Source organism: Aotus nancymaae, unplaced genomic scaffold (genome assembly GCF_030222135.1).
Source record: "Aotus nancymaae isolate 86718 unplaced genomic scaffold, 86718_ANA_hifiasm-v0.15.2.pri h1tg000053l, whole genome shotgun sequence".
Lineage (NCBI taxonomy): Eukaryota > Metazoa > Chordata > Mammalia > Primates > Aotidae > Aotus > Aotus nancymaae.
Genome location: NW_026988467.1, coordinates 13514522 through 13537170, shown reverse-complemented (window position 1 = coordinate 13537170; position 22649 = coordinate 13514522). Strand labels below are relative to the sequence as shown.

The window sequence follows — 22649 nt, the reverse complement described above, 5'->3', positions numbered from 1 at the left end:
GGAGTGAGGTAGAGGAAGGGAATACAGGGTAGGGAGGCGGGGGAGATGGAACTCACAGACTGGGGAAGGCGGTTCAGGAATAGGGAAATGGGGGGCTAGAGCAGGAAATCCTGGCCAGAGATTGGGAAATAGGGGACAGGAGGCTAGGATTCCGGGCCAAAGGCTCATCCTGCCTCGGGAGTGGGTCAGGATCAGAGTAGGGATGAGTTAAGGGATTGGGCCCTGAAGGCCCACTGGGTCTGCAGGCTTCCGTCTCGCCTTCACCTCGGATTTCCTGCCGCATCTCCTGTACCAGTATGAACACCACATCCAGCTGAGCGGCTTTGTGAATTTCAGGCAGGCACCCGCGCCCCTAGCCTACCTGGCCCAGAGCAAACACTCTGTAGGTGCGAGACCCTTCAGGCTGCGGAGGAGGGGCGTGGCCATGAACCTTGGTGGGCGGGGCCTTCATGGGAGGGCGGGACGCTGAGCCATGGTGGGCGGGACCCTGAGGTGGGAGGAGCGGGGCCTGTCTGGGAAGCAGGGCGCTGAGCCTTGGAAAGCGACGGCGGCCTGGGAGGGGCGGGTACTGAGCTTTGGTAGGCGGGGCCTGTCTGGGGAGGGCGGGTGTTGAGGAGGTAGGGGCGGGGCCTGTCTGGGAAGTCCGGAGCCGAAACTGTGGACGGGTGGGGCGGGGCCTGCTTGGGGTGCAGTGAGCTGAGTCTGTCCCAGACAGATGCAAGGAGCCGGCTAGGGTACGAGCTGAACAGACAGGGCCAGATTCTAGGTGGGAGGAGGGGAGGAAGTGCAGTGTTCGGAGTCGAGATCCGAGAGCCTTTCCGGATCCCGCAGCCCAGATACAAGGCCTTTCGCGACGCGCGGGTGAACCTCGCCCTCTTCTACTGGAAGCTGCTGGCCGTGCATCTGGGCTTCATTATCGCCTTCGAGGTAGGCTCAGCCATCTGTCTTGGACAGGCTCGGTTGCAAGTTCAGGCTCTGCCGCCGACCGGCTGGAAATGGGGATATATTAGATAATATGATTTACTTCATAGGGTCGTTATGAAGGTTCGGTGTCAAGCATTTGCACAGTGCCTGGCACGTTGTAGGTACTCAATGAATTAATATCACAAATAATAATAACATTATCTCTTGGCAAGAGATCTGAAGAAAAGAGAGGAAGCAGTCTCCCACCAGCTTTGCTCTTTTACAAGCCCTCCCCCTAACAAGGTTCCTAGTGTTAAGGGGTTCAAATCATACCTCTGTGTCTTTGGGCAAATGACAACTCCTTTCTGCTTCTGTTTCTTCACTTGTAGAGTAGAAATTACTCCCAGCTCATAGAGTTGTGCAAATTAAATAAATTAATATCCGGAAAACCCTCAGATTAGGGTTTGGCGCTGGGTAAGCGCTCCATAAGTTAAGATCGCTAAGTCAATCATTCTTTTTGGTCCCCTTCTCCCCAGCATGTAGTGTTCTTTCTGCACCCCATCGCCCGGCTCGTGCCCAATGTGCCAGCCCTAGCTACCAAGATAAAGCGCTAGCGCTACCTGGCCAAGTAGGCACGGGCAGACAACCCGGAGGCGCTGCTTTCGGTCAGCAAGGCAGGCGGACCCCGGTCCCACCCCCACCATAATGACCACGCCCCTTGGCCCGTCCTCAGGCCTTAGCTCAGTCCTCTCTAGCCCCGCCCCCTTATTTGGCCTCGCCCATTGGAGGGATTGGCTGAATTCCTGTAGTTTCCGCCTGTTCCCGCGCATCACTAAGCTCCGCCCCCGCAACGCCCCCTTTTCTACTATATCCGCACGCTGGGGTTGGGGGTCCCTGCTCTGGAGCGCCTGCCTTCTCAGCCTGACCAAGCTGTGCTTTCTGTTCGTTGCAGCAGGAGCGCTGTCCCCGAAGTCCAGGACTTGGGCGAGTGAGGCAGGGTTGCCCTTCCAAGACAGGGCCCTAGGTTCTCCAGGATGCTCCTCCTATTGGGGTCCTCTGGCTTCCAGCTACGCATCTGTGCAGTGTCCCAAGGCCGGCCTGGGAGCTGGGATGAGAGAATAGGAGTTCCCTGGATGAACACCACATCCAGCTGAGCGGCTTTGTGAATTTCAGGCAGGCACCCGCGCCCCTAGCCTACCTGGCCCAGAGCAAACACTCTGTAGGAGTGGAGTGGAGACCTCCTGTCCTGCATTGCTCCGCTTCCTTGTTCCTTGTCTCCTGGCCTCTGTGCGAAGCTGACAATAAACCTGTCTCTGCGCCCCAGCCTACCACCTCTCCACGACCACCTGGTCCCCACCCACACGGTGCAGTGTCTCCTTACTATGTGGCAATGCTACTTGGGAGGCTAAGGCAGGAGAATTGCTTGAACCCGGGAGGCGGAGGTTGCTGTGAGCCGAGATTACGCCATTGCACTATAGCCTGGACAACAAAAGCCAAACGCCGTCTTACGGGCCATGAAACCCCTGCCGTCCTACTGTGTATGCTTTCCAAGCCTGCACTGTATGAATAACAGTAAGAGTTTAGCTAGGTCAACCGAGACACGCCCCCCGTAGACTTTCACACACTTTTCACCATGAGACCCTCCTAAAAGCCTGATGAGGCAGTACCAGGCAGTGGTGAAGGATTCAGGTGGGTGGTGGTATCAGACAGACCTGGGCTGCTTTTCTTTTTTCTTTCTTTTTTTTTTTTTTAGAGACGGAGTCTTGCTCTGTCTCGCAGGCTGGAGTGCAATGCTATGATCGCAGCTCACTGCAACCTCTGCCTCCCTGCCTCTCAGGTTCAAGCGATTCTCTTACTTCAGTCTCCCCAGTAGCTGGGATTAGAGGTGCACGCCACCATGTACAGCTAATTTTTTTTTTTTGGAGACAGAATCTCGCTCTGTCCCAGGGTGGAGTACAGTGGCACCATCTTGGCTCACTGCAACCTCCACCTCCTAGGTTCAAGCGATTCTCCTGCCTCAGCCTTCGAGTAGCTGGGATTACAGGTGCACGTAACCACACCCAGCTAATTTTTGTATTTTTAGTAGAGACTAAAAATGGTTTCACCATGTTGGCCAGGCTGGTCTCAAACTCCTGACCTCAAACTCATGATCTGATGGCCTCGGCCTTCCGAAGTGCTGGGATTACAGGTGTGAGCAATCGTGCCTGGCCTATTTTTGTATTTTTAGTAGAGACAGGTTTCACGATGTTGGCCAGGCTGGTCTCAGACTCCTGACCTCAGGTGATCCACCCACTTCGGCCTCCCATAGTGCTGCGATTACAGGAGTGAGCCACCATGTCCGGCCAGACCTGGATTTCAATACTAGTCCTGCCCCTTATTAGCTGTGTGGCCCTGGGCAAGTTATTTAATCCCTTGAACCTCTATATCATCTGTAAAATAGGGACTTCATAGAACTGATGAGAGATTTCAAAGCGATAATGCTCATGACTTAACTTTTGTACAAACCTCTTAAACAGGTGGCCCCCGTATCCTCGGGTTCTGCATCCTTCGGTTCAACCAACCATGCACAGAAAATGAGAATAAGCCGGGCACAGTAGCTCACGCCTGTAATCCCAGCACTTTGGGAGGCTGAGGCGGGTGGATCACAAGGTCAGGAGTTCAAGACTAGACTGACCAACATGGTAAAATCCCATCTCTACTAAAAATACAAAAATTAGCCTGGTGTGGTGGCAGGCACCTGCGGTCCCAGCTACTCAGGAGGCTGAGGCAGGAGAAGCGCTTGAACCTGGGAGACGGAGGTTGCAATGAGCCGAGATCGTGCTCCTGCACCCCAGTCTGGGTGGCAGAGTAAGACTGCATCTAAAAAAAAAAGAAAGAAAATGAAAATTAAAAATAACACAATAAAAAAATAATGCAAATAAAAAACATTACAGGCTAACAACTATTTACATAGAATTTACACCGTATTAAGGTGTATTAAGGTGTTATAAGTAATCTAGAAATGATTTAAACTGTACTGGAGGGCTGGGTGTGGTGGCTCATGTCTATAATCCCAGCACTTTGGGAGGCCAAGGAGGGGTGAGTCGCTTGAGCCCAGGAGTTTGAGACCAGGATGGGCAACCTGGTGAGATCCCATCTCTACAAAAAATACAAAAGTCAGGTGTGGTGGTATATGCCAGTGGTCCCCTCTTGAGACTGAGGTGGGAGAATCACCTGAGCCCAGGAGGTCGAGAATGCAAATGAGCCCTGTGATTGTACCACTGCACACCAGCCTGGATGACACAGTGAGATCCTGTCACTTGAGTACATTTTATTTTATTTTTTGACAATAAATAAAATAGGCTGGGCAAGGTGGCTCACATCTGTAATCCCAGCACTTTGGGAGGTTGGGGTGGGTGGATCACTAAAGGTCAGGAGTTTGAGACCAGCCTGGTCAACATGGTGAAACTGTGTCTCTACTAAAAATCCAAAAATTAGTAGGGTGTGGTGGCATGCACCCGTAATCCCAGCTACTGGGGAGGCTGAGGCAGAAGAATTGCTTGAACCTGGGAGGCAAAGGTTATGGTGATCACCACTCACTCTGGGTGGCAGAGTGAGACTCCATCTCAAAAATAAATAAATAAAATAAAATTTACTGGAGGACGTACATAGGTTATAGCAAAAACTATGACACTTTATATAAGGAACTTGAGCAGCCATGGATTTTGGTACGGGGGGTTCTAGAACCGATTCCCCACAGATCGTAGGGTACCGAAGGACAGCTGAACTCATCTGATAAATATCTACTTGACAGGGTTATGGTAGAGATTAAATGAATAAATACATGTGAAGGGATCAGGACAGTGCCTGGCACATAGTAGGTGACCAATAAGTTAGCTCCATGAGTAGAGTATGTTTACACATCTGAATATTAATATTAAGTGCCTGGCAATACTGAGAGTTCAAACTGATGGCAGGTGGTATTAGGGGAAGTGCAGCTTCCCCTTCCACAGGCTTCGGAAGATTGCATGCCAGGCATAGAGCAGGCCATTCTTATTCCAAGTGGTTTGACTTGGCTGTTTGACTTTATTTATTGAGGGCTCAATCGGTGTAGTCTGGGAAGGCTTCATGGTGGAGGCAGCCACTGGAGATGGTGAGGCAGGTCATTCCAGGCAGTGGGAAAGGATGGATCATTTGCAAGGAGTGGCTGTGCTGGATGAGAGAGGCCATCCAGGATGCCAGATGTCACATCACCAACTTTCAGGATTAATTTCTGTCTCCTTACCATAGGGATGAATGTTCCCCTTTGATAGATGCAGTAATAGGATCAGAGAGGGTCATCGGGGTTCTCAGGGTCCCTAAGGAGTCCAGGGCTTGGGAGGTTCTCTGTGAAGCTCCCAGGATGCCCCCCAGCTCCAGGAAGTCCCCTGAGCACGCTCATGTTTGGGAAGCTCTGGAAGAGTGGTGACCTGTCTCCTAGGAGCAGAAGCAGTGCCTCCCCCATCTTCAGGACCTGGGTCTAGGGTCCTTTAGAGCCTCACCTGGCATAGGACTCCCATTGTTCCAGCCCCCCTCTCGTACCCCAGACTAGCCAAACCGGTTCTGGGGAAGGGGGGCGGGGAGCAGGCACGTTGAGACAGCCGCTGCCTCTCTGCAAGGTTCCCTCCTCCTTCACCTCCCCCTCCCTGCCCCACACAATACCCAGGAGCTTGCCTTGCTGGGCTCTGGGGCCATGCTGACATGCTGACATTGCCCCCTGAGGACTTGGCTGCCACCCCAGAGTCCCCAGGGTGCCCTGGAGCCCTGGACTGTGCTGGCAGCTGGACGGAGCTCCCTGGCTGAGGTAGGGCCCCACCTGGGTGCCAGCCATCCCATTCTCTTCCCGCCAGTTTTCCCCCCTGAGGGATCCCTTTGTGCTGCCTGCCTGGTCTCTGATCCTGGCCCTGACCCACTGTGGCCTTCTGGGGCTCTGTAAACCTTGCCTGGATCCCCTTTCCAGCCATGACCTCCCCCTTGGCTTTATTCCTTCAAGGGCAGAGAGGCCCTGGGAGGGTCCCCACTCTTCTGGGCAGCAGGGCAAGGGGCACCTGGGAGGGGGCAGGGAAAAGCTAGGCACAGGAGGCCAGAAACGCTTTCTCTGACCATGGTGGTGTTCAGGGACTCTCTCTGGTTGCCTTGCTAAGTGAGCCCATCGTCCCCTGTAGCAGTGCCCACCAAGGGTATGCTCCTCGGCCCCTGCCCATCCTTCTTGGTCCAGAGACATTTATGATGAGACATCTTTCTTAGAGAGGGCATCAGGTGGTGGTGGGGTCCCTTAAAAGCCACTTTACAGATGGGAATACTGAGGCCAAGGGATGGGCTATGACTTGCCTAAGGCCACACAGCTGGTCAGTGTCAACACTGGGCCTAGGAGCTTGGGTGGGGGTTATTCTCTTCGGGCTCCACAATGGCCCTTGCCTAGTAGACACTAGAGTCTCTATCCAGAGATCATGCCTTGGGAAGGTCATGTCCCCGCTGTCTGGGGCCAGTTCTCTTTCTGAGGTTTTTGTTTGCTCTTTCTAACAGAGATGAGCTACACATAATATGAACCCAGCTTATCCCTCTTAGCTCTCCAACACTGAGGTTGGGTGGGCCAGATCCCTGGAGGGCCACACGGCTGGCATTGCAGCTAGATAGGTCATTCTCATTCCCCTTGGCCTGAGCATAGGTGGAGACTGACACACTCCTGACTTCCCTGCTGGGGACCTGCCTCCAGCTTCATCTCCCCAGAAGCCTTCTACGTCCCCTCTCTCCACAATCACCTAGCCTTCTCCTCTGAGGCCTTAACTGGGGGTGCTCCTGCTGCAAAGTCTCAATGTTTTGCTTACTTACCCCTGCAAATGATGGGAAGAAGGGTCCTTCCCTGCCCTCCAGGGACTTCCAGAACCCAAATGCAAGAATCTCCCAAAATACAAGGGGGTAGGGGGCATGTGTACATGCTGCATATGTGTGCCCCCAGAAGCAAGCAGGACTTGTGTGTCGAGGACTCCTGATTCCTGCAGAGAAAGAGACCTGTCTGCGGGCAGGGGCCTCCTTCCACGCACTCCTGCAATGTAATGTCTGTCTCAGCCTCGCTACTTCCTCTTCCCCATCGGTGTAAAGGACTGAGCCGCCTTCTGTCTAGAGAAAGACTGATAAAAATACTACCCTATTTGCCAGATGAGGAAACTGAGGCTTAGGGAGACTTGCTCAAATGGGCACTCTTCAGGCTAGAGGGACAGAGGCTGACGGTACAAGCCAGAGTGGCCGCTGTAGAGAGGGCCGCTTTGGAGCACCTGTCCCCTTCTTCCCACCCTCCCAGGCGGTGGGGGTGAAGGGAGCAGGGAGAAGCAGTTGAGAAGCTATGCAGAGAGACTGGGGCCTGCCACAGACCAAGCTGTCTCTCACTGGGTCTTCTCCCTGCCTCCAGCAGTGACTGACACTATCAACTGTTCAGGCCAAGGCGTTCCTGTAAGTGCACTAGGTATTTCAGCCGTGGAGCACTTACCTATGACCTCCTCCAGGAAGTCTTCCTGGAATACTCAGGTTGAATTGAGCCCAGCACCCTCCTCCGATGGTTCCTCTGGCTTGGCTCTTGCCAACCTGGATTGTAACTGTTTTCGTTTTTGGCTCTTCCACTAGACTGGCAGCCCACGGGCATGACATATTTGTCCATCTGTCTCCCCGGGTTTTTCTGGGCTTCATCTGTGTCTCTGGGGATCTGGTTGGTCTGAAATTGTCAGTGTCTCTGTCTCCATCTCTGGGTCCCTGAATGTCTCAGCATCTGTGGTTTTTCTGTTTTTGAGTGTTTTGGGGTCTTGGTTTCTGGGTTGCTGGCTAACTGGTCTCTGTTTCTCTAGGTCTCTCTCAGTCTTCATCTCCTGGCTTTCATGGTCCTGCCAGGCTGGGCACTGCCCCTTTGGCCTAAGGGGGCCTCTGGGGGGTCCTGGCTGCCTGGCCTGCCCACAGCGAGGCCACGCTAGGGTAGGCCCCCGCCCAGCCCGCTGCCTGCTCCCTCCCTCTCTCCCTGCTTGCCTCACCACAGGGTTTGATGAATCAAACTCTTTGTCTGGGTGGGATCTCCCCCAGCCGGCTGGGCAGAGAGAGGGCTTCCCCTGCCGGAGCAGCCAAACAGCATCAGCAAGCGGGCCTGGGCCTGGAGAGGTGAGGGGCTGCAGGAGGGAGGCCGGCGGAGGGCCACAGGGCAAGGGCTGTGGGGACTTGGGCCTCTCAGATCATCAGCCCTGTCCTGATCGGAAAGCTGCCTCCCAGGGATAACATCCCGCCCAGAAAGGACCCAACCAGCCTGGCCACCCAGGGCTGGAAGCTGGGGTGGGGAATAACCCCTCTTTTACTCCAATCCTGGGGGCTGCGGCATCTCCCTGAACTTCTCCGGGACAGCCCCCGACTGGGTGGTGGCCCGCCTGCCAGTCCATGACCCTCCCAGCCAGCTTGGCATGGGTGTGGGCACCACTCAGTGCTGAAGGCCACAACTCTGGGTGAGGGTCGGGGTTGGGGGAAGAAACATCAAAGCAAGGACCTGTGGGCTGGTGTGTGTGCATCCTGGGGTGTGTGTGAAGGGGACAGGAGGTTGAGAAATCGTGGGTGCCTGTGTAAATATCGGACGGGTCAGCGTGTTTGTGAGGAAGTGTCTGTGTGAATGTATGTGGTCCTGTAAAAAAGTGTGTGTCTGTGAATGTGTGAGCCCGAGTTTGAAATGTCTGTGTCTACGAACGTGTACGTGTCATTCTATACTTGGGAGAAAATGTAGTGTGGATGTTTATATTGGGACATGGATTCGTGTGACAATGTATGTATTTGCATGTCTGGTGACATGTCAGTGTGTATTGGAGAAGGTACAAGGTGGTTAAAAGAACTGATTTGAAAGCTAGAATGGCCAGGTTAGAATCCTGGCTCCACCATTTACCAAATAACCTCTCTGTGTCTCACTTTCCCCACCTATAAAATGGGGATAATAAGACCATCAACCCACAGGGTTGTTATGAGGACTAAATGAGATAGGATGTGTAAAGTGCTTGGCCTATCATTCAGGCAATGTCAAGCAAGTATCAGCTATTCCTATATAATTAGACGTGTGAGTGTATTTGTGCAGATGCGTGCCCACAAGTGTACACAGGGGTTTGTCCAGGCCTCCAAGGGGAGTGGCTGACTGGCCAGCCCCACTATCCTCTGTCTGGGTCTGATATCTTCTCTTCTGCAGGCCCAGGTGGGTGGCAGAGCAAAGGAGGAATGGACTGTGGGCCACCTGCTACCCTCCAGACCCACCTGGCTGGGCCACCTGGCACTGCCCGCCGCCCTGTAGCCGTGTGCCAGCAGGAGAGTCTGTCCTTTGCAGAGCTGCCCGCCCTGAAGCCCCCAAGCCCAGTGTGTCTGGACCTTTTCCCTGTGGCCCCAGAGGAGCTTCGGGCTCCTGGCAGCCGCTGGTCCCTGGGGACCCCTGCCCCTCTTCAAGGGTTGCCATGGCCATCATCCCCAGGAGGCTCAGATACAGAGATCTCCAGTGGGGGAATGCGGCCCAGCAGGGCTGGCAGCTGGCCGCATTGCCCTGGTGCCCAGCCCCCAGCTCTGGAGGGACCCTGGGGTCCCCAGCACCCACAGCCACAGCGCCGGGCCAGCCATGGCTCGGAGAAGAAGTCTGCCTGTGAGTCACCCTGGGGGAGGCGGGTATGGGTGCCACAGTGGGGTGGATAGGGGAGGGACTGGGCAGCTCCTTAACCTTTATGTCCCAAGGTTCCCCCAAAAGTCAGGACAAGTGGTAGATTTTAGTGATAAGGAGACTAGCGGGGCTCAGGGAAGGCAAGCGACTTGTCCAAGGTTATGCAGTGAGGGAGTCACCATCCTGGGCAGCCTGGCCCCTCTGCCTACTGCAGTCAGGCCCTGTGATCTCCTTACCCCTCTCGTGGACCCCCATGGGAACCAGATGCTAGCAGAAACACAGGCCCTTTTCCTTGGACATGGCGTCTGAACCTCCCCAGGTGCTCAGAGCCAGGGCAGCAGCAGGGAGGAGGTTGGGGGAGACCCCAGACCATTCTCTCACACCTTGCCCCCCAACCCTAGGGCGCAAGATGCGGGTATACCAGCGTGAAGAGGTCCCTGGCTGCCCTGAGGCCCACCCTGTCTTCCTGGAGCCTGGCCAGGTAGTGCAAGAGCAGGCCCTGAGCACAGAGGAGCCCAGACCGCTGGAACTGTCTGGGTCCACCCGAGTGAGCCTCGAGGGTCCTGAGCGGAGACGATTCTCAGCCTCGGAGCTGATGACCCGGCTGCACTCTTCTCTGCGCCTGGGGCGGAATTCAGCAGCCAGGGCACCCATCTCCGGCTCAGGCACAGGAGCAGTCCGGGAAGGTACCAGCTCCTCCCATGGGCCCTGAGAGCAGCTAGGTGCCGGGTAGGGGTGGGGGATGCCCACTCACCGGCCGCCTGAGACCGTCAGGGTGCCAGGGCCGGGGACCAGGGCTAGTGTCTGGACTCCTAACCCTCAGTTCTTGCCCTCTCCAGGGAAAGCATCTGGAATGGAGGGGCGAAGTGTAGAGACGAGTGGGGACGGCGTGTCGCGGCCAGCCCCTGGTGACTCAAGAGAGGGCCATGGTGGTTGGCACGAGCCCAGGTACCATCTCCCGCTTGGGTCTTGGGTCCGAGACAGGGTGCAGGCGAAGAAGGGCCGTGACGCTCTCTCTTTCGTAGGCTAGACATGCAGGAAGAGCTGCCTTTGGGGTCCAGGAGCACCAACGAGCGGCGCCAGTCTCGATTCCTCCTTAATTGTACGTGTTAACTGTACATGGGAGGGGGTCCCAGGGAGGAGGTAACGGGGTTTGGAGAGTTGGGAGGTAGAGATTGAGTGAGAAACGGAGAATGGAACTCTCGGTATCTAGCACGCAGTAGGTGCTCAATTTGTTTACGTAATGAATGAATGAATGAATTCACTGTGTCCGGATATCCGAAGGGCGGCAAAGGTTAAGTGACGCCGGGTCTTGGGGCAGCCGGGGAAGAGCCGGGCAGGGGCTGGCGAGCGCCCCACGGTCCTCGCCCGCCCGTCTTCCCCACAGCCGTCCTCTATCAGGAATACAGCGACGTGGCCAGCGCTCGCGAACTGCGGCGGCAGCAGCGGGAGGAGGAGGGCCCGGGGGACGAGGCCGAGGGCTCGGAGGAGGGGCCGGGGCCGCCTCGCGCCAACCTCTCCCCCAGCAGCTCCTTCCGGGCACAGCGCTCGGCGCGAGGCTCCACCTTCTCGCTGTGGCAAGACATCCCCGACGTGCGCGGCAGCGGCGTCCTGGCCACTTTGAGCCTGCGGGACTGCAAGCTGCAGGAGGTGGGCGCACGAGGGGGTCCGACGGGGCGGGGCGGGCCGGGAGTACGCGGTCCAGGGACTTAGCCGGAACCCAGGCATTAGAGACACAGGGGGACACAGAAAGGAGGTGCTGGCGCGACTGTCCGCGCGGAGGGTGGGCGCTAGGACCTGACTACCCTAGGCCGTCTGGAAGCGAGGCGGAGCCGGGGGCTCGGGGAGCTAGGCCGGGTTGAGGGTAGGGGGCGGAGCCAGCGGGACGAAGCCTAGGATAGGACAGGGCCGGATGAGGGGCGGAGCCATTCGGAGCGCAAACGCGTGGTGGGCCCGGGAAAAGGCGGGGCCGGGGCCGGGGCGGGGCCTGAGGTGGGCGGTGGTCGGGGCAGAGCGCGTCGGGGCGGGGCTAAGGGGAGGGGCTGGTTCCAGGGCTTGAGCGGGGCTTGCACAATTGCCCGCGGCGGGAGGTGGGTCGTCTGGCGCGCCTGGCGCCAGAATAGGAGTGAGACTAGAGCAGGGGCGAGGACACGAGGTGTGGCTTTGTCTAAAGAGGTGGCATCCTGGGGCGGGGGATGCGAGGCCAGGGCCTCCGAGGTGAACTGGCCCGGCCCTTTCGACCCCGTGTGCGCCCTTCCTCAGGCCAAGTTTGAGCTGATCACGTCCGAGGCCTCCTACATCCACAGCCTCTCGGTGGCTGTGGGCCACTTCCTGGGCTCTGCCGAGCTGAGCGAGTGTCTAGGGGCACAGGACAAGCAGTGGCTGTTTTCTAAACTGCCTGAGGTCAAGAGCACCAGCGAGAGGTGAGGAAGTAGTCTGGCTGGCCCTGGGTGGAGACTGAGCCTGTGGTTGGCCGGCTCCCAGATCTGGGGTCTCCATCCTGGCTGTGACCCTTCAGGTTCCTGCAGGACCTGGAACAGCGGCTGGAGGCAGATGTGCTGCGCTTCAGCGTGTGCGACGTGGTGTTGGAGCACTGCCCAGCCTTTCGCCGAGTCTACCTGCCCTATGTCACCAACCAGGCCTACCAGGAGCGCACCTACCAGCGCCTGCTGTAGGGCTGGGGGCTCTGAAAGGGGCGGGGGCGTGGAGGGAGTCTCAGGCAGGTGCAGGCATTGAGGACTGGGTGATGCAAGGTGACTCTGGGAGGGGAGGGGTCCCTGAAAGGGTCTCTGTGACCAGGATAAGGTGAGATGTGACCCCAAGGGGCAGTAAGGATGTGCTGAGAAGGCACCTGAGGACCCCGTCGATGGCCAGGGTCGTGAATCCCAGGAGTTCAGGCCCACCTGTGATTCCAGAGCCCTTCCTGTTTTCCAGCCTGGAGAACCCCAGGTTCCCTGGCATCCTGGCTCGCCTGGAGGAGTCCCCCGTGTGCCAGCGTCTGCCCCTTACCTCCTTCCTCATCCTGCCCTTCCAGAGGATCACTCGCCTCAAGATGTTGGTGGAGGTACCTCAAGGGCACAGGCCGCAATGAGGGCTGGGAGAGGGGGAGGCACCCGCGGGTGGGCCGGCTCTCGGGGGAGCATGAGGCCTGCTGCATCATGCTGATCCCACCTTCCAGAACATCCTGAAGCGGACAGCACAGGGCTCTGAAGACGAAGACATGGCTACTAAGGCCTTCAACGCACTCAAGGAGGTGAGCTGGGCTGGGCAGGGCAGGGGCTGCTTGGCTCCTGAGGCCCCCCGGACCCCCAGCATGTCTCTAAAACAGCTCCTAGCTGGCAGAGTCTCCAGTACCCAGGCGAGAGTCTGAGGCTGGGCTCTGGGAGCCAAGGCTGAGGGGCTACAGGTGACCTCCCCACAACCCCCCCCACAGCTGGTGCAGGAGTGCAATGCTAGTGTGCAGTCCATGAAGAGGACAGAGGAACTCATCCACCTGAGCAAGAAGATCCACTTTGAGGGCAAGGTGTGTGTCTGCAGCCAGTGGGATGGTCACCCCAAGGGGCAGCTCTTGTTTCCTGCTTGCCCTGGGGTCTTCAGGCCAGTTCATCGCCGCCCACACCCTCCCATCTGCCCTCCTGTGCGCTCCGCCTAGTGCCCTCCTGTGCTCTCTGCCTGGTGCCCCTGGGCCTGACCCGTTCTGTTCCATCCCTCTAGATTTTCCCGCTGATCTCTCAGGCCCGCTGGCTGGTTCGGCACGGGGAGCTGGTCGAGCTGGCACCACTGCCTGCAGCACCCCCTGCCAAGTTGAAGCTGTCCAGCAAGGCTGTCTACTTACACCTCTTTAATGACTGCTTGCTGCTCTCCCGGCGGAAGGAGTGAGTCGGGGCAGTCGGGGGTGGGTAGGTAAACTGGAGCCAGGCTCTCTTTCTCCCTCCCACTGGGCCTGGGAGTCCCTGCCTGTGCCAGGGTGTGCTGCCAGGGCATCCTGGGCTTTGGTGGAGGCTCCTGAAGTCAAGGCAGAGATGTGAGACCTGTCTGTGTTCCAGAAGGGAGAATCAAGGGCTAGACTGTGTGCCGAGGACTTGGAGCTGCTGTGAGCTTCAGCCAGTTAGAGCAGAGACTATGAGCATGGCCCTGCAGTCCCGGCTCTGTCCTGAGTTGTAGCTACGCTAGCAGCCAGCATTTACTCAGTACCTACACTGTGCCAGGCATGCTATGTGGATCATTCCCTTTAATCCTCCAAATACCTTCCCGGGAAATAGGCTTCTCTGTTACTGTCAGATCATGGAGCTAGTAGGTAGGGGAGCCAGTGGGAGGCCAGCTCTGTCTGATGGCAGCACTGTGTCTGGCTCACAGTAAACACTCGCTCAGTATTAGCTGTGATTATTATAAGTGAGGGATGAGGTAGAAGACTTCCTGGATAAGGTGCATGGGATAAAGGGTGGACATGTGGGCCGGGTACGGTGGCTCACACCTGTAATCCCAGCACTTTGGGAGGCCAAGGTAGGAAAGATACCTTGAGTCCAGGAGTTCAAGACTAGCCTGGGCAACATAGTGAGACCCCATCTCTCTTTTTTTTTTTTTTTTTTGAGACGGAGTTTCGCTCGTTACCCAGGCTGGAGTGCAATGGCGCGATCTCGGCTCACCGCAACCTCCGCCTCCTGGGTTCAGGCAATTCTCCTGCCTCAGCCTCCTGAGTAGCTGGGATTACAGGCACGCGCCACCATGCCCAGCTAATTTTTTGCATTAGTAGAGACGGGGTTTCACCATGTTGACCAGGATGGTCTCGATCTCTTGACCTCGTGATCCACCCGCCTCGGCCTCCCAAAGTGCTGGGATTACAGGCTTGAGCCACCGGGCCTGGCAAGAAGAGTTCATTCTTGATTTGTTTGTTCGTTTAGTAAATTGTCACTGAGTCTCTGTTCTGTAGCAGGCCAGTGCTAGGGACAAAATTTGAATGAGACTTGTTTTCTGCTCACAGGAGCTTTCGGACCAGTGAAAATACATCCTGATAACCACATCATCAGGGTTTTCGTGGAAGGGTGTACTATGGTAGTTCCTGGTGTGGGGTGAGAATCAGTAAAGCTTCATGGAGGAAGGGACATTTGAGCTGGGTTTTGAAGGATGAGTAGGAGTTTTCCAGATAGAGAGGTAGCTTGAGTGGAGGAGTACAGCAGAGTCATGGCAGTGTAGAAGAGCGGAGTGTGTTTGGGGAATGAAACCTAATGTGGCTGCATTTGTAAAGGAGACAGGGCAGCAGAGGGAAGTTGGGATGTTGAAGGTCATGGTAGAGAGGCTGGATTTTTTCCCAGGCAGCAGGGACCATGGAGAGTTAAGCAGAAGGATGACATTTTTGCTCCTGGCCAATTTGAAGGATGAACTGGAAGGGGAGAGGCCAGAGGGTCTTGCAGTTGCCCAGGAGAGCGTAGATGCTCCAGAAGTGGCAGGGTGCTTCAGGATAAGCGGGTTCCAGGGACAATAAGGGGGAAAGACAGGTCATAGCTACGAGGTGGGTGTAGGGGGGACGGAAAGGGAGGAGGTGAGCATGACATGTGAGTTTCCTCGCGGGCAAACTGGTGGTGTCTGTCACTGGCAGGGAGAACAGTGAAGGGGGTCTGGTTTGGAGTGGGAGAAGCTGAGTTTTTTGTTTGATGCTGAGTTTTGTTGAACAGGTTGACATCCATAGAACACTCTCCACCCATCCATTCATCCTGCCTACAAGTACTCACTGAGCCCAAATTGTGGGCCAGGCAGTGTCAGACACTGGGCCACAGTGGCAGAGACAAGGTTCAGCATTCATGGGGCTTATATACTGGGAGGGAGGCAGATACTCGGCAGGGGGGCTGTCCAGTTGGCTCTTCGGAACAGACGCTTGGGAGAGAGGTTTCAAGAGTGGTCGTGAATCGCTGGAACCCGGGAGGCAGAGGTTGCCGAGAGCCAAGATCATGCCACCGCGCTCCAGCCTGGGCAACAGAGCGAGACTCTGTCTTAAAACAAAAAACAAAAACAAACAAACAACAAGAAAAGAGAGAGAGGTCGAAAGTGTGCTTGGGACCCAGGGACTGGTTTCCAGTACCTCCAGCCTCCACCAGCAAGCCAGCAGGGAACTCTTGGTTCCTTGTGGGGACTTTGCCAGCTGCTAGGAGAACAGTGCCCTATCCAGAAGCAGGACCCTGTGAGAAGCTGGTGGGGCAGGCACCCACTTCTCCCTGCTTCCAGTCAGAACACACCTGGTCCCGATGGTGGATGCCCAGAGCCGGGGGCCAGGCCAGGCTGACCCACCCGCCCCCATCCTCCAGGCTAGGGAAGTTTGCTGTTTTCGTCCATGCCAAGATGGCTGAGCTGCAGGTGCGGGACCTGAGCCTGAAGCTGCAGGGCATCCCTGGCCATGTGTTCCTCCTCCAGCTCCTCCACGGGCAGCACACGAAGCACCAGTTCCTGCTGAGGGCCCGGACGGAGTGAGTGGGCCTGGGTGTGGGGAGAGAGGAGGCCCCTCCCCAGGACAGGCACCCCTGTGACATCCTGGCCTCGATCCTCTCCAAGTGCCCAGCTCTTCCCTGACTTGGGCAGGACACAGGGGCAGAGGGCAGGGCTGGAGGCCAGAGCAGGGGAGCCCGCCCTGCAGGTGGTACTGGGGGGCTGCCACCTCCTCCTCAGCCTCTGGGCATCTCTTGGATGTAAACCTCTGTATCCTGCTATCTCTGGCTTAAGGATCATGGCATTAGGCAGGACGGAGGCAGGGCTGGCATCAGGGGGTTCTGGGCCTGTTGTTATGCTCAGAGCTGGGTGGAGCACAGGCTTGGGAACAGGGCTGTGGGGTGGGCCCCGGGGTAGGGCAGACATGACCTGGGTCCTGGGCCTGATCATGCCCAGCTCCCCCAGCCCTGGTTTCAGCACCCTGCCCTGGACAGCTGCACCTTGCGTGTTGTGACAGCTCAGCCTCCCCCTTCCCTAGAAGTGAGAAGCAGCGATGGATCTCAGCCTTGTGCCCCTCCAGCCCCCAGGAGGACAAGGAGGTCATCAGTGAGGGCGAAGGTAGTAGCTGAACCCCGCCGGTTACATCCCTGGGCCGCACGTAGCCCTCCCTCCTTCCCTCCCCTCCCTCCCTTCCTCCCAACCTTGGTGCTGTGTTTCTGGCAGGACTGTGGGGAGAGAGATTAACGCCTGGGGCAGTCAGAGGTAGCTCCGAGGAACCTCGAAGGCTGGATGGGACTTACCTAGCACAGGTAGACTCTGTATCCACAGGCAGCATTCTGGAGATCACAAAGCCTCATATCCTCCCATTTCACCCCCGCCTTACAAGTTAGAAGAGAGGTTCAGAGATAAATGGGCTTGCGTAAGTTCACTCAGTCAGTAAGTAGCAGAGCTGAGAGCAGAGCCCGGGTCTGTCTCTGTCTTTGCGTCAGTTGCAAACAGGATAAGAAGCAGCGGAGCCAGGGTATGAGGGGTGGTGGGGGTGGCGGTAGCAGGTGAAGAGGGATCTGTCCGGTGGGAATAAAGGTTTCTCCTTGGGTGTGAAGTGAGGCTGGGAAGCCAGGGTGTGACCTGATCATAGAGAGCCTTCCTAGAGTGGCCTTCGGGAGCTACTGAAGGTTTGTTTGGGTTTTTTGGTTTTTTTTTTTGAGACAGGGTCTTGCTCTGTTGCCCAGGCTGGAGTGCAGTAGCATGATCATGGCTCACTGCATTCTCAACCTCCTGAGCTCAAGTGATCCTCCCGCCTCAGGCTTTTGAGTAGTTGGGACCCCAGGTATGCAAGACCGCACCTGGCTAATTTTTATTTTTTGTAGAGGCAGGCAGAGTCTTGCTATGTGGCCCAGGCTGGCCTCAAACTCCTGGGCTCAAGCAGTCCTCTCCTTCAGCCTCCCAAAGTGCTGGGATTACAGGTGTGAGCCATTGTGCCAGGCCTACAGTTTCACTCTGTACCGCAGGCTAGAGTGCAGTGGCGCGATCTCAGCTCATTGCAACCTCCACCTCCTGGATTTAAGCAATTCTCATGCCTTAGCCTCCCTAGTAGCAGCTGGGATTACAAGCACTTGCCGCCATGCCCTGCTATTTTTTTTTTTTTTTTTTTTTAGAGAGAGTCTTGCCCTGTCGCCTATGCTGGAGTACAGTGGTGTGATCTCAGCTCACTGCAACCTCCGCCTCCTGGGTTCAAATGATTCTTCTACCTCAGTCTCCCGAGTAGCTGAGATTACAGGCGCCCACCACCACGTCCAGCTAATTTTTGTATTTTTAGTAGAGACAGGGTTTTGCCATGTTAACCATGGCTAATCTCGAACTCCTGGCCTCAAGTGATTCACCTGCCTCAACGCCCCAAAGTTCTGGGATTAAAGGCGTGAGCCACTGCATCCGGCCTTATTGGAGGCTTTTGAGCTGAGGAGTTAGGGCTGAGCTTTAGGTAGTAAAGGAAATAACAGGAACTCGTCCCACTGAGTATCTGCCATAGGCCAGGCCCAGGGCTGGGGGCTTTATATTTGCATTAATTCTAATTTAATCCTCATGGCAATCCTACTAGGTAGGCTCACTGTCCCTCCCTCCCTCCCTCCCTCCTTCCCTCCTTCCTTCCTTCCTTCCGTTTCTCTTTTGTTGCCCAGGCTGGAGTGCAGTGGCACGATCTCAGCTCACTGCAACCTCCGCCTCCCAGGTTCAATACTCCTGCCTCAGCCTCCCCAGTAGCTGGGACTACAGGCGCATGCCACCACGCCCAGCTGATTTTTAGTATTTTTAGTAGAGATGGGGTTTCACTGTGTTAGCCAGGATGGTCTCGATTTCCTGACCTCGTGATCTGCCCGCCTTGGCCTCCCAAAATGCTTGGATTACAGGCATGAGCCATCACGCCTGGCTTCATTTTTCATATCTGAGAAAACCTTGACTCAGAAGGTAAAGAAAATTGCCCTAGGTCACACAGCCAGTAAGTGACAGAACTGGGATTCAAGCCAGGTCTGGCCCCCAAGTCTGTGGCTTTTGATGCTACCAGCCCACCTTGTCTAATGGAAAGAGCTGAGGACCAGGAAGGGGGTCAACACTCTGGCTTGAGCTAGGAGTCCCACCTGGGCTGGGGCTGAACTCCCTACTCCCAGGTGGTCAGGGTAGGTCCCTGGGAATTAACATCTGACCCTTGAAGGATGAGGAGAGGTTGTCATGAAAAGATCTGGGGAAGAGCATCTGGCAGAAGGAACAGCCAGTGCAAAGGCCCTGGGGCAGGAGGGAGCTTAGAGTGAGGAACAGCAGGGAGGCTGGTGTGGCTGGAGCTTTTTGAGCGAGTAGGGAGGGAAAGTTCAGGGGAGAAGCAGAGGCTAGCAGCGGACGATGCCAGACCGTGAAGGGCCTTCTGGGGCCTAGGGAGGAGTTTGGATTTTTTCTTTCTTTCTTTCTTTTTTTTTCCTTGGAGTTTGGATTTTATTCTAAGAGGAGTGGGAAGTCCTGGAGGGCTTCAAACAGGGGAGTGATGCAGCTAGAATCCCAGTTGGGAAGGACGGACCGAAGGGAACACCAGAGTGACGTTAGGGGCATATTGCGGGGCCATTACTGTTTTGTGTGGGGTATCTGGGGGCAGTTGGACATTGGGGTCTGAAGGTCAAAAGCAAGGTGTTGGGCTTGGCACGGTGGCTCACACCTGTAATCTTACCACTTTGGAAAGGCAAGGGGGGCGGATCACCTGAGATCAGGAGTTCCAGACCAGCCCAGCCAACATGTGAAACCCGGTCTCCACTAAAAATACAAAAATTAGCCAGGTGTGGTGGGGAATGCCTGTAATCCCAGCTACTTGGGAGGCTGAGGCAGGAGAATCGCTTGAACCTGGGAGGTGGAGGTGGTGGTAAGTGGAGATCGCGCCATTGCACTCCAGCCTGGGCAACAAGAGTGAAACTCATTTTGACAGCAAACAGGTAAAACTTTGGGCTAAAAAATGAAAAAGAAAAAGAAAAAAAAAAGAGTGAAACTTGGTCTCAAAAAAAAAAAAAAAAAAAAGCAAGGTGTTGGCTTGAGCTGAAGAGGGGAAAGTCCCTGGTGTAGAGGCAGAAACCGAAGCTGGGAGGGACTGGATTCATCCCGCATTTGTGTTTCGGGTAGGAGAGGAGATAGGTCAGGGTGGGCAGAGGGCACCCCTGTCTTGAACATAGGCCTGTGGCATGGGAGTGGCAGAGGAATAAAAGCCTCAGTGGCCACCTTCCCACCCACTTACTTCCTCCTGCCGCCTCTCCCTGCCCTACCCATGCTCCTGTCCCTGCCCATCCTGCCCTTGGGACTCCCTGACCCTCCCCTGGGCTGTCAGATCGTCCCCAGGTTCAGTGTGTTAGGACATACAAGGCACTGCAGCCGGATGAGCTGACCTTGGAGAAGACTGACATCCTGGCAGTGAGGACCTGGACCAGTGACGGTGAGAAGTCTTCTGGGAAAGTCTCCCTGATGGGGCTTGGGTGGGCAGGAGACAGCTAGATGGCTAAGACATCACAGGGAAGGGTTATGCAAGTGTTGATCTGCCACAGCATGTGGGAATCAGGTTAGACAAGAGGAGGAACTTCCTGCTTGTAAAGATATAAGATTGAGAATGATGGGGGAGAGTGGGAAATACCCTTTCAGAGGATATCAGGATAAACAGGTCAGAAGTTCATCTACAAGACAGCTAGAGACAGGGTCCTTCCTGGAGCTAAGAGATGCTGAGATGATGTCACTTTGGCCCCAAGGGTGCAGACAAAGCTTGCATCAGGGCTGAGGTGTTCCCTTCCAGGCCCGGCTCTGGTGCCCCTTTGATGATGTTGTTCTTGGCCTGTGTGTCCCTAGGTTGGCTGGAAGGGGTCCGCCTGGCAGATGGTGAGAAGGGGTGGGTGCCCCAGGCCTACGTGGAAGAGATCAGCAGCCTCAGTGCCCGCCTCCGAAACCTCCGTGAGAATAAGCGAGTCACGAGTGCCACCAGCAAACTGGGGGAGGCCCCTGTGTGAGGGGCAGCCATGGCCTGGGACCCCACCTCCATGCCCAGCTCCTGGATGGTCCTGGAGGGGCCTGCAGTGTCTCCACTGCTCCCCAAGCTGCTGCTGCTGGCACTTCGCTTCTGTGGCCTTGACACTGAGGGCATGGGCTGGACACAGGAATGGGGGCACCTCCAGAGGGTCTCTTTGTCCTCATGCTCCTCAGTGTCCACACTTCAAGGCCAAGGGCAGTTTCTTCCTCCGACATGGGGACCACAAGAGGGGATCACTGATACCTGGCAGGGACTGGGGCCCTCTCCATTCTGCGCCCTCAATCCTGCCTGACTCTTGGTCCTTCCCCAGGCAGGGACCTGGCTGGGGAACACCCTGGTGCTGGTGGTGCTGGGACCTATATATATTTATGTATATCTGGGGTCTTGTCTACCACCTCCCCTGGCCAGGGCCCGAGTGGGTGCTGGCTGCTGTGTCTTGTCTGTAAATAAACTCTCATGCCTTTGCTTGGAGTCTGTGATCCATCTGATGCTGTGCCCATCCCGGCAGTCCTGTTTTCCCAGCTAAACATCAGGAGAGTTGAGGACCAGGAAGGGGGTCGGCACTCTGGCTTGAGCAAGGAGCTGGCTCCAAACTGGGGCTTTGCCTTTCTCTGGAGTTGGCCTCTGAGCTGTAAGACAGTGACCAGGGGCAGGAGGATGACTGTGTATCAGCTAGGCTGCTTTCGGCTGCAAGTAACAAAATGTCAGATACGAACAGGCTTAAACATTAAAGAGATTTGATTAAGTTCATTAAAGAGATTTGATTAGTTCTTGTATTTGTTTCCTGTGGCTTCTATAACAAAATTATCACAAACGGAGTGACTTAAAACAATATTTTCTTCTCTCACAGTTCTGGAGGCCAGGAGTTCAAAATGAGCAGCACTGGGCCCACACCCGGGGGCTCTGCTCTGGTCCAGGGGTCTGGGGGAGAATGGCGCCTCGCCTCTTCCCACTGCTGGTGGCTGCAGCGTTCCTTGACTTGAAGCCCTATCACTCTGGTCTCTGCCTCCGCGGGCACATTGCCTTGTATTTATTTATTTTTGTTTTGTTTGCACATTACTTTCTCTGTGTGTCTATATCAGATTCCCCTCTGCCTCCCTCTGACAAACAAGGGATTACATTTGGGCCCGCCCAGATAATCTCCCCATCTCATGATCCTTAATTCAAATCACATCTGCAAAAACCCTCTATCCCCCTGTACTTTTTGGTCATTCACAGGTTCCAAGGACTAGGGCACGGATATCTTTTGGAGGTCATTTTCAGCCAGGCTGGAGTGCAGTGGCGCAATCTCGGCTCACTGTAACCTCTGCCTCTTGAGTTCAAGTGATTCTGGTGCCTCAGCCACCTGAGTAGCTGGGATTACAGGTGTCTGCCACCATGCCTAGCTGATTTTTATATTTTTAGTAGAGATGGGGTTTCACCATGTTGGCCAGGCTGGTCTCAAACTCCTGGCCTCAAGTGATCCACCTGCCTCAGCCTCCCAAAGTTCTGGGATTATAGACATGAACCACCATGCCCAGCCTTGAATTTTTAAAAATAATTTTACTTATTTATTTATTTCAGATGGAGTTTTGCTCTTGTTGCCTAGGCTGGAGTGCAATGGTGTGATCTTGGCTCACCAAAACCTCTGCCTCCCAGGTTTAAGTGATTCTCCTGCCTCAGCCTCCCAAGGAGCTGAGATTACAAGCATGCACCGCCACGCCCAGCTAATTTTTTGTATTTTTAGTAGAGGTGGGGTTTCACCATGTTGCCCAGGCTGGTCTCCTGACCTCAGGTGATCCACCCGTCTTGCCATCCCAAAGTGCTGGATTATAGGCATGAGCCACCGCACCTGGCCAATTTTTTTTCTTTTTTGAGATGGAGTCTTGCTCTGTCACCCAAGCTGGAGTGCAGTGGTGCAGTCTCGGCTCACTGCAAACTCTGCCTCCCAGGTTCAAGTGCTCCTCCTGCTTCAGCCTCCCAAGTAGCTGATATTACAGGCACGTGCTACCGTACCTGGTTAATTTTTGTATTTTTAGTAGAGATGGAGTTTTACCATGTTAGCCAGACTGGTCTCAAACTCCTGACCTCAGGTGATCTGCCCACCTCGGCCTCCCAAAGTGTTGGGATTAC

General features: G+C 55.6%; 1 protein-coding gene across 1 annotated transcript; it reads left to right on the top strand.

The window, feature by feature from the left end:
• Nucleotides 1–701: 701 nt before the first annotated feature.
• On the top strand, nt 702–21309 carry ARHGEF19 (Rho guanine nucleotide exchange factor 19). Its single transcript, XM_012440193.2, has 16 exons — nt 702–927; nt 9122–9562; nt 9979–10263; nt 10417–10525; nt 10603–10679; nt 10965–11227; nt 11840–12000; nt 12096–12248; nt 12512–12641; nt 12756–12830; nt 13011–13100; nt 13292–13452; nt 15877–16035; nt 16533–16612; nt 19851–19955; nt 20360–21309. Exons 2-16 carry the CDS (start codon nt 9151–9153, stop codon nt 20515–20517), a joined length of 2418 nt encoding a protein of 805 aa, XP_012295616.1. The 5' UTR covers nt 702–927; nt 9122–9150; the 3' UTR covers nt 20518–21309.
• The last annotated feature ends 1340 nt before the right edge of the window (nt 21310–22649 follow it).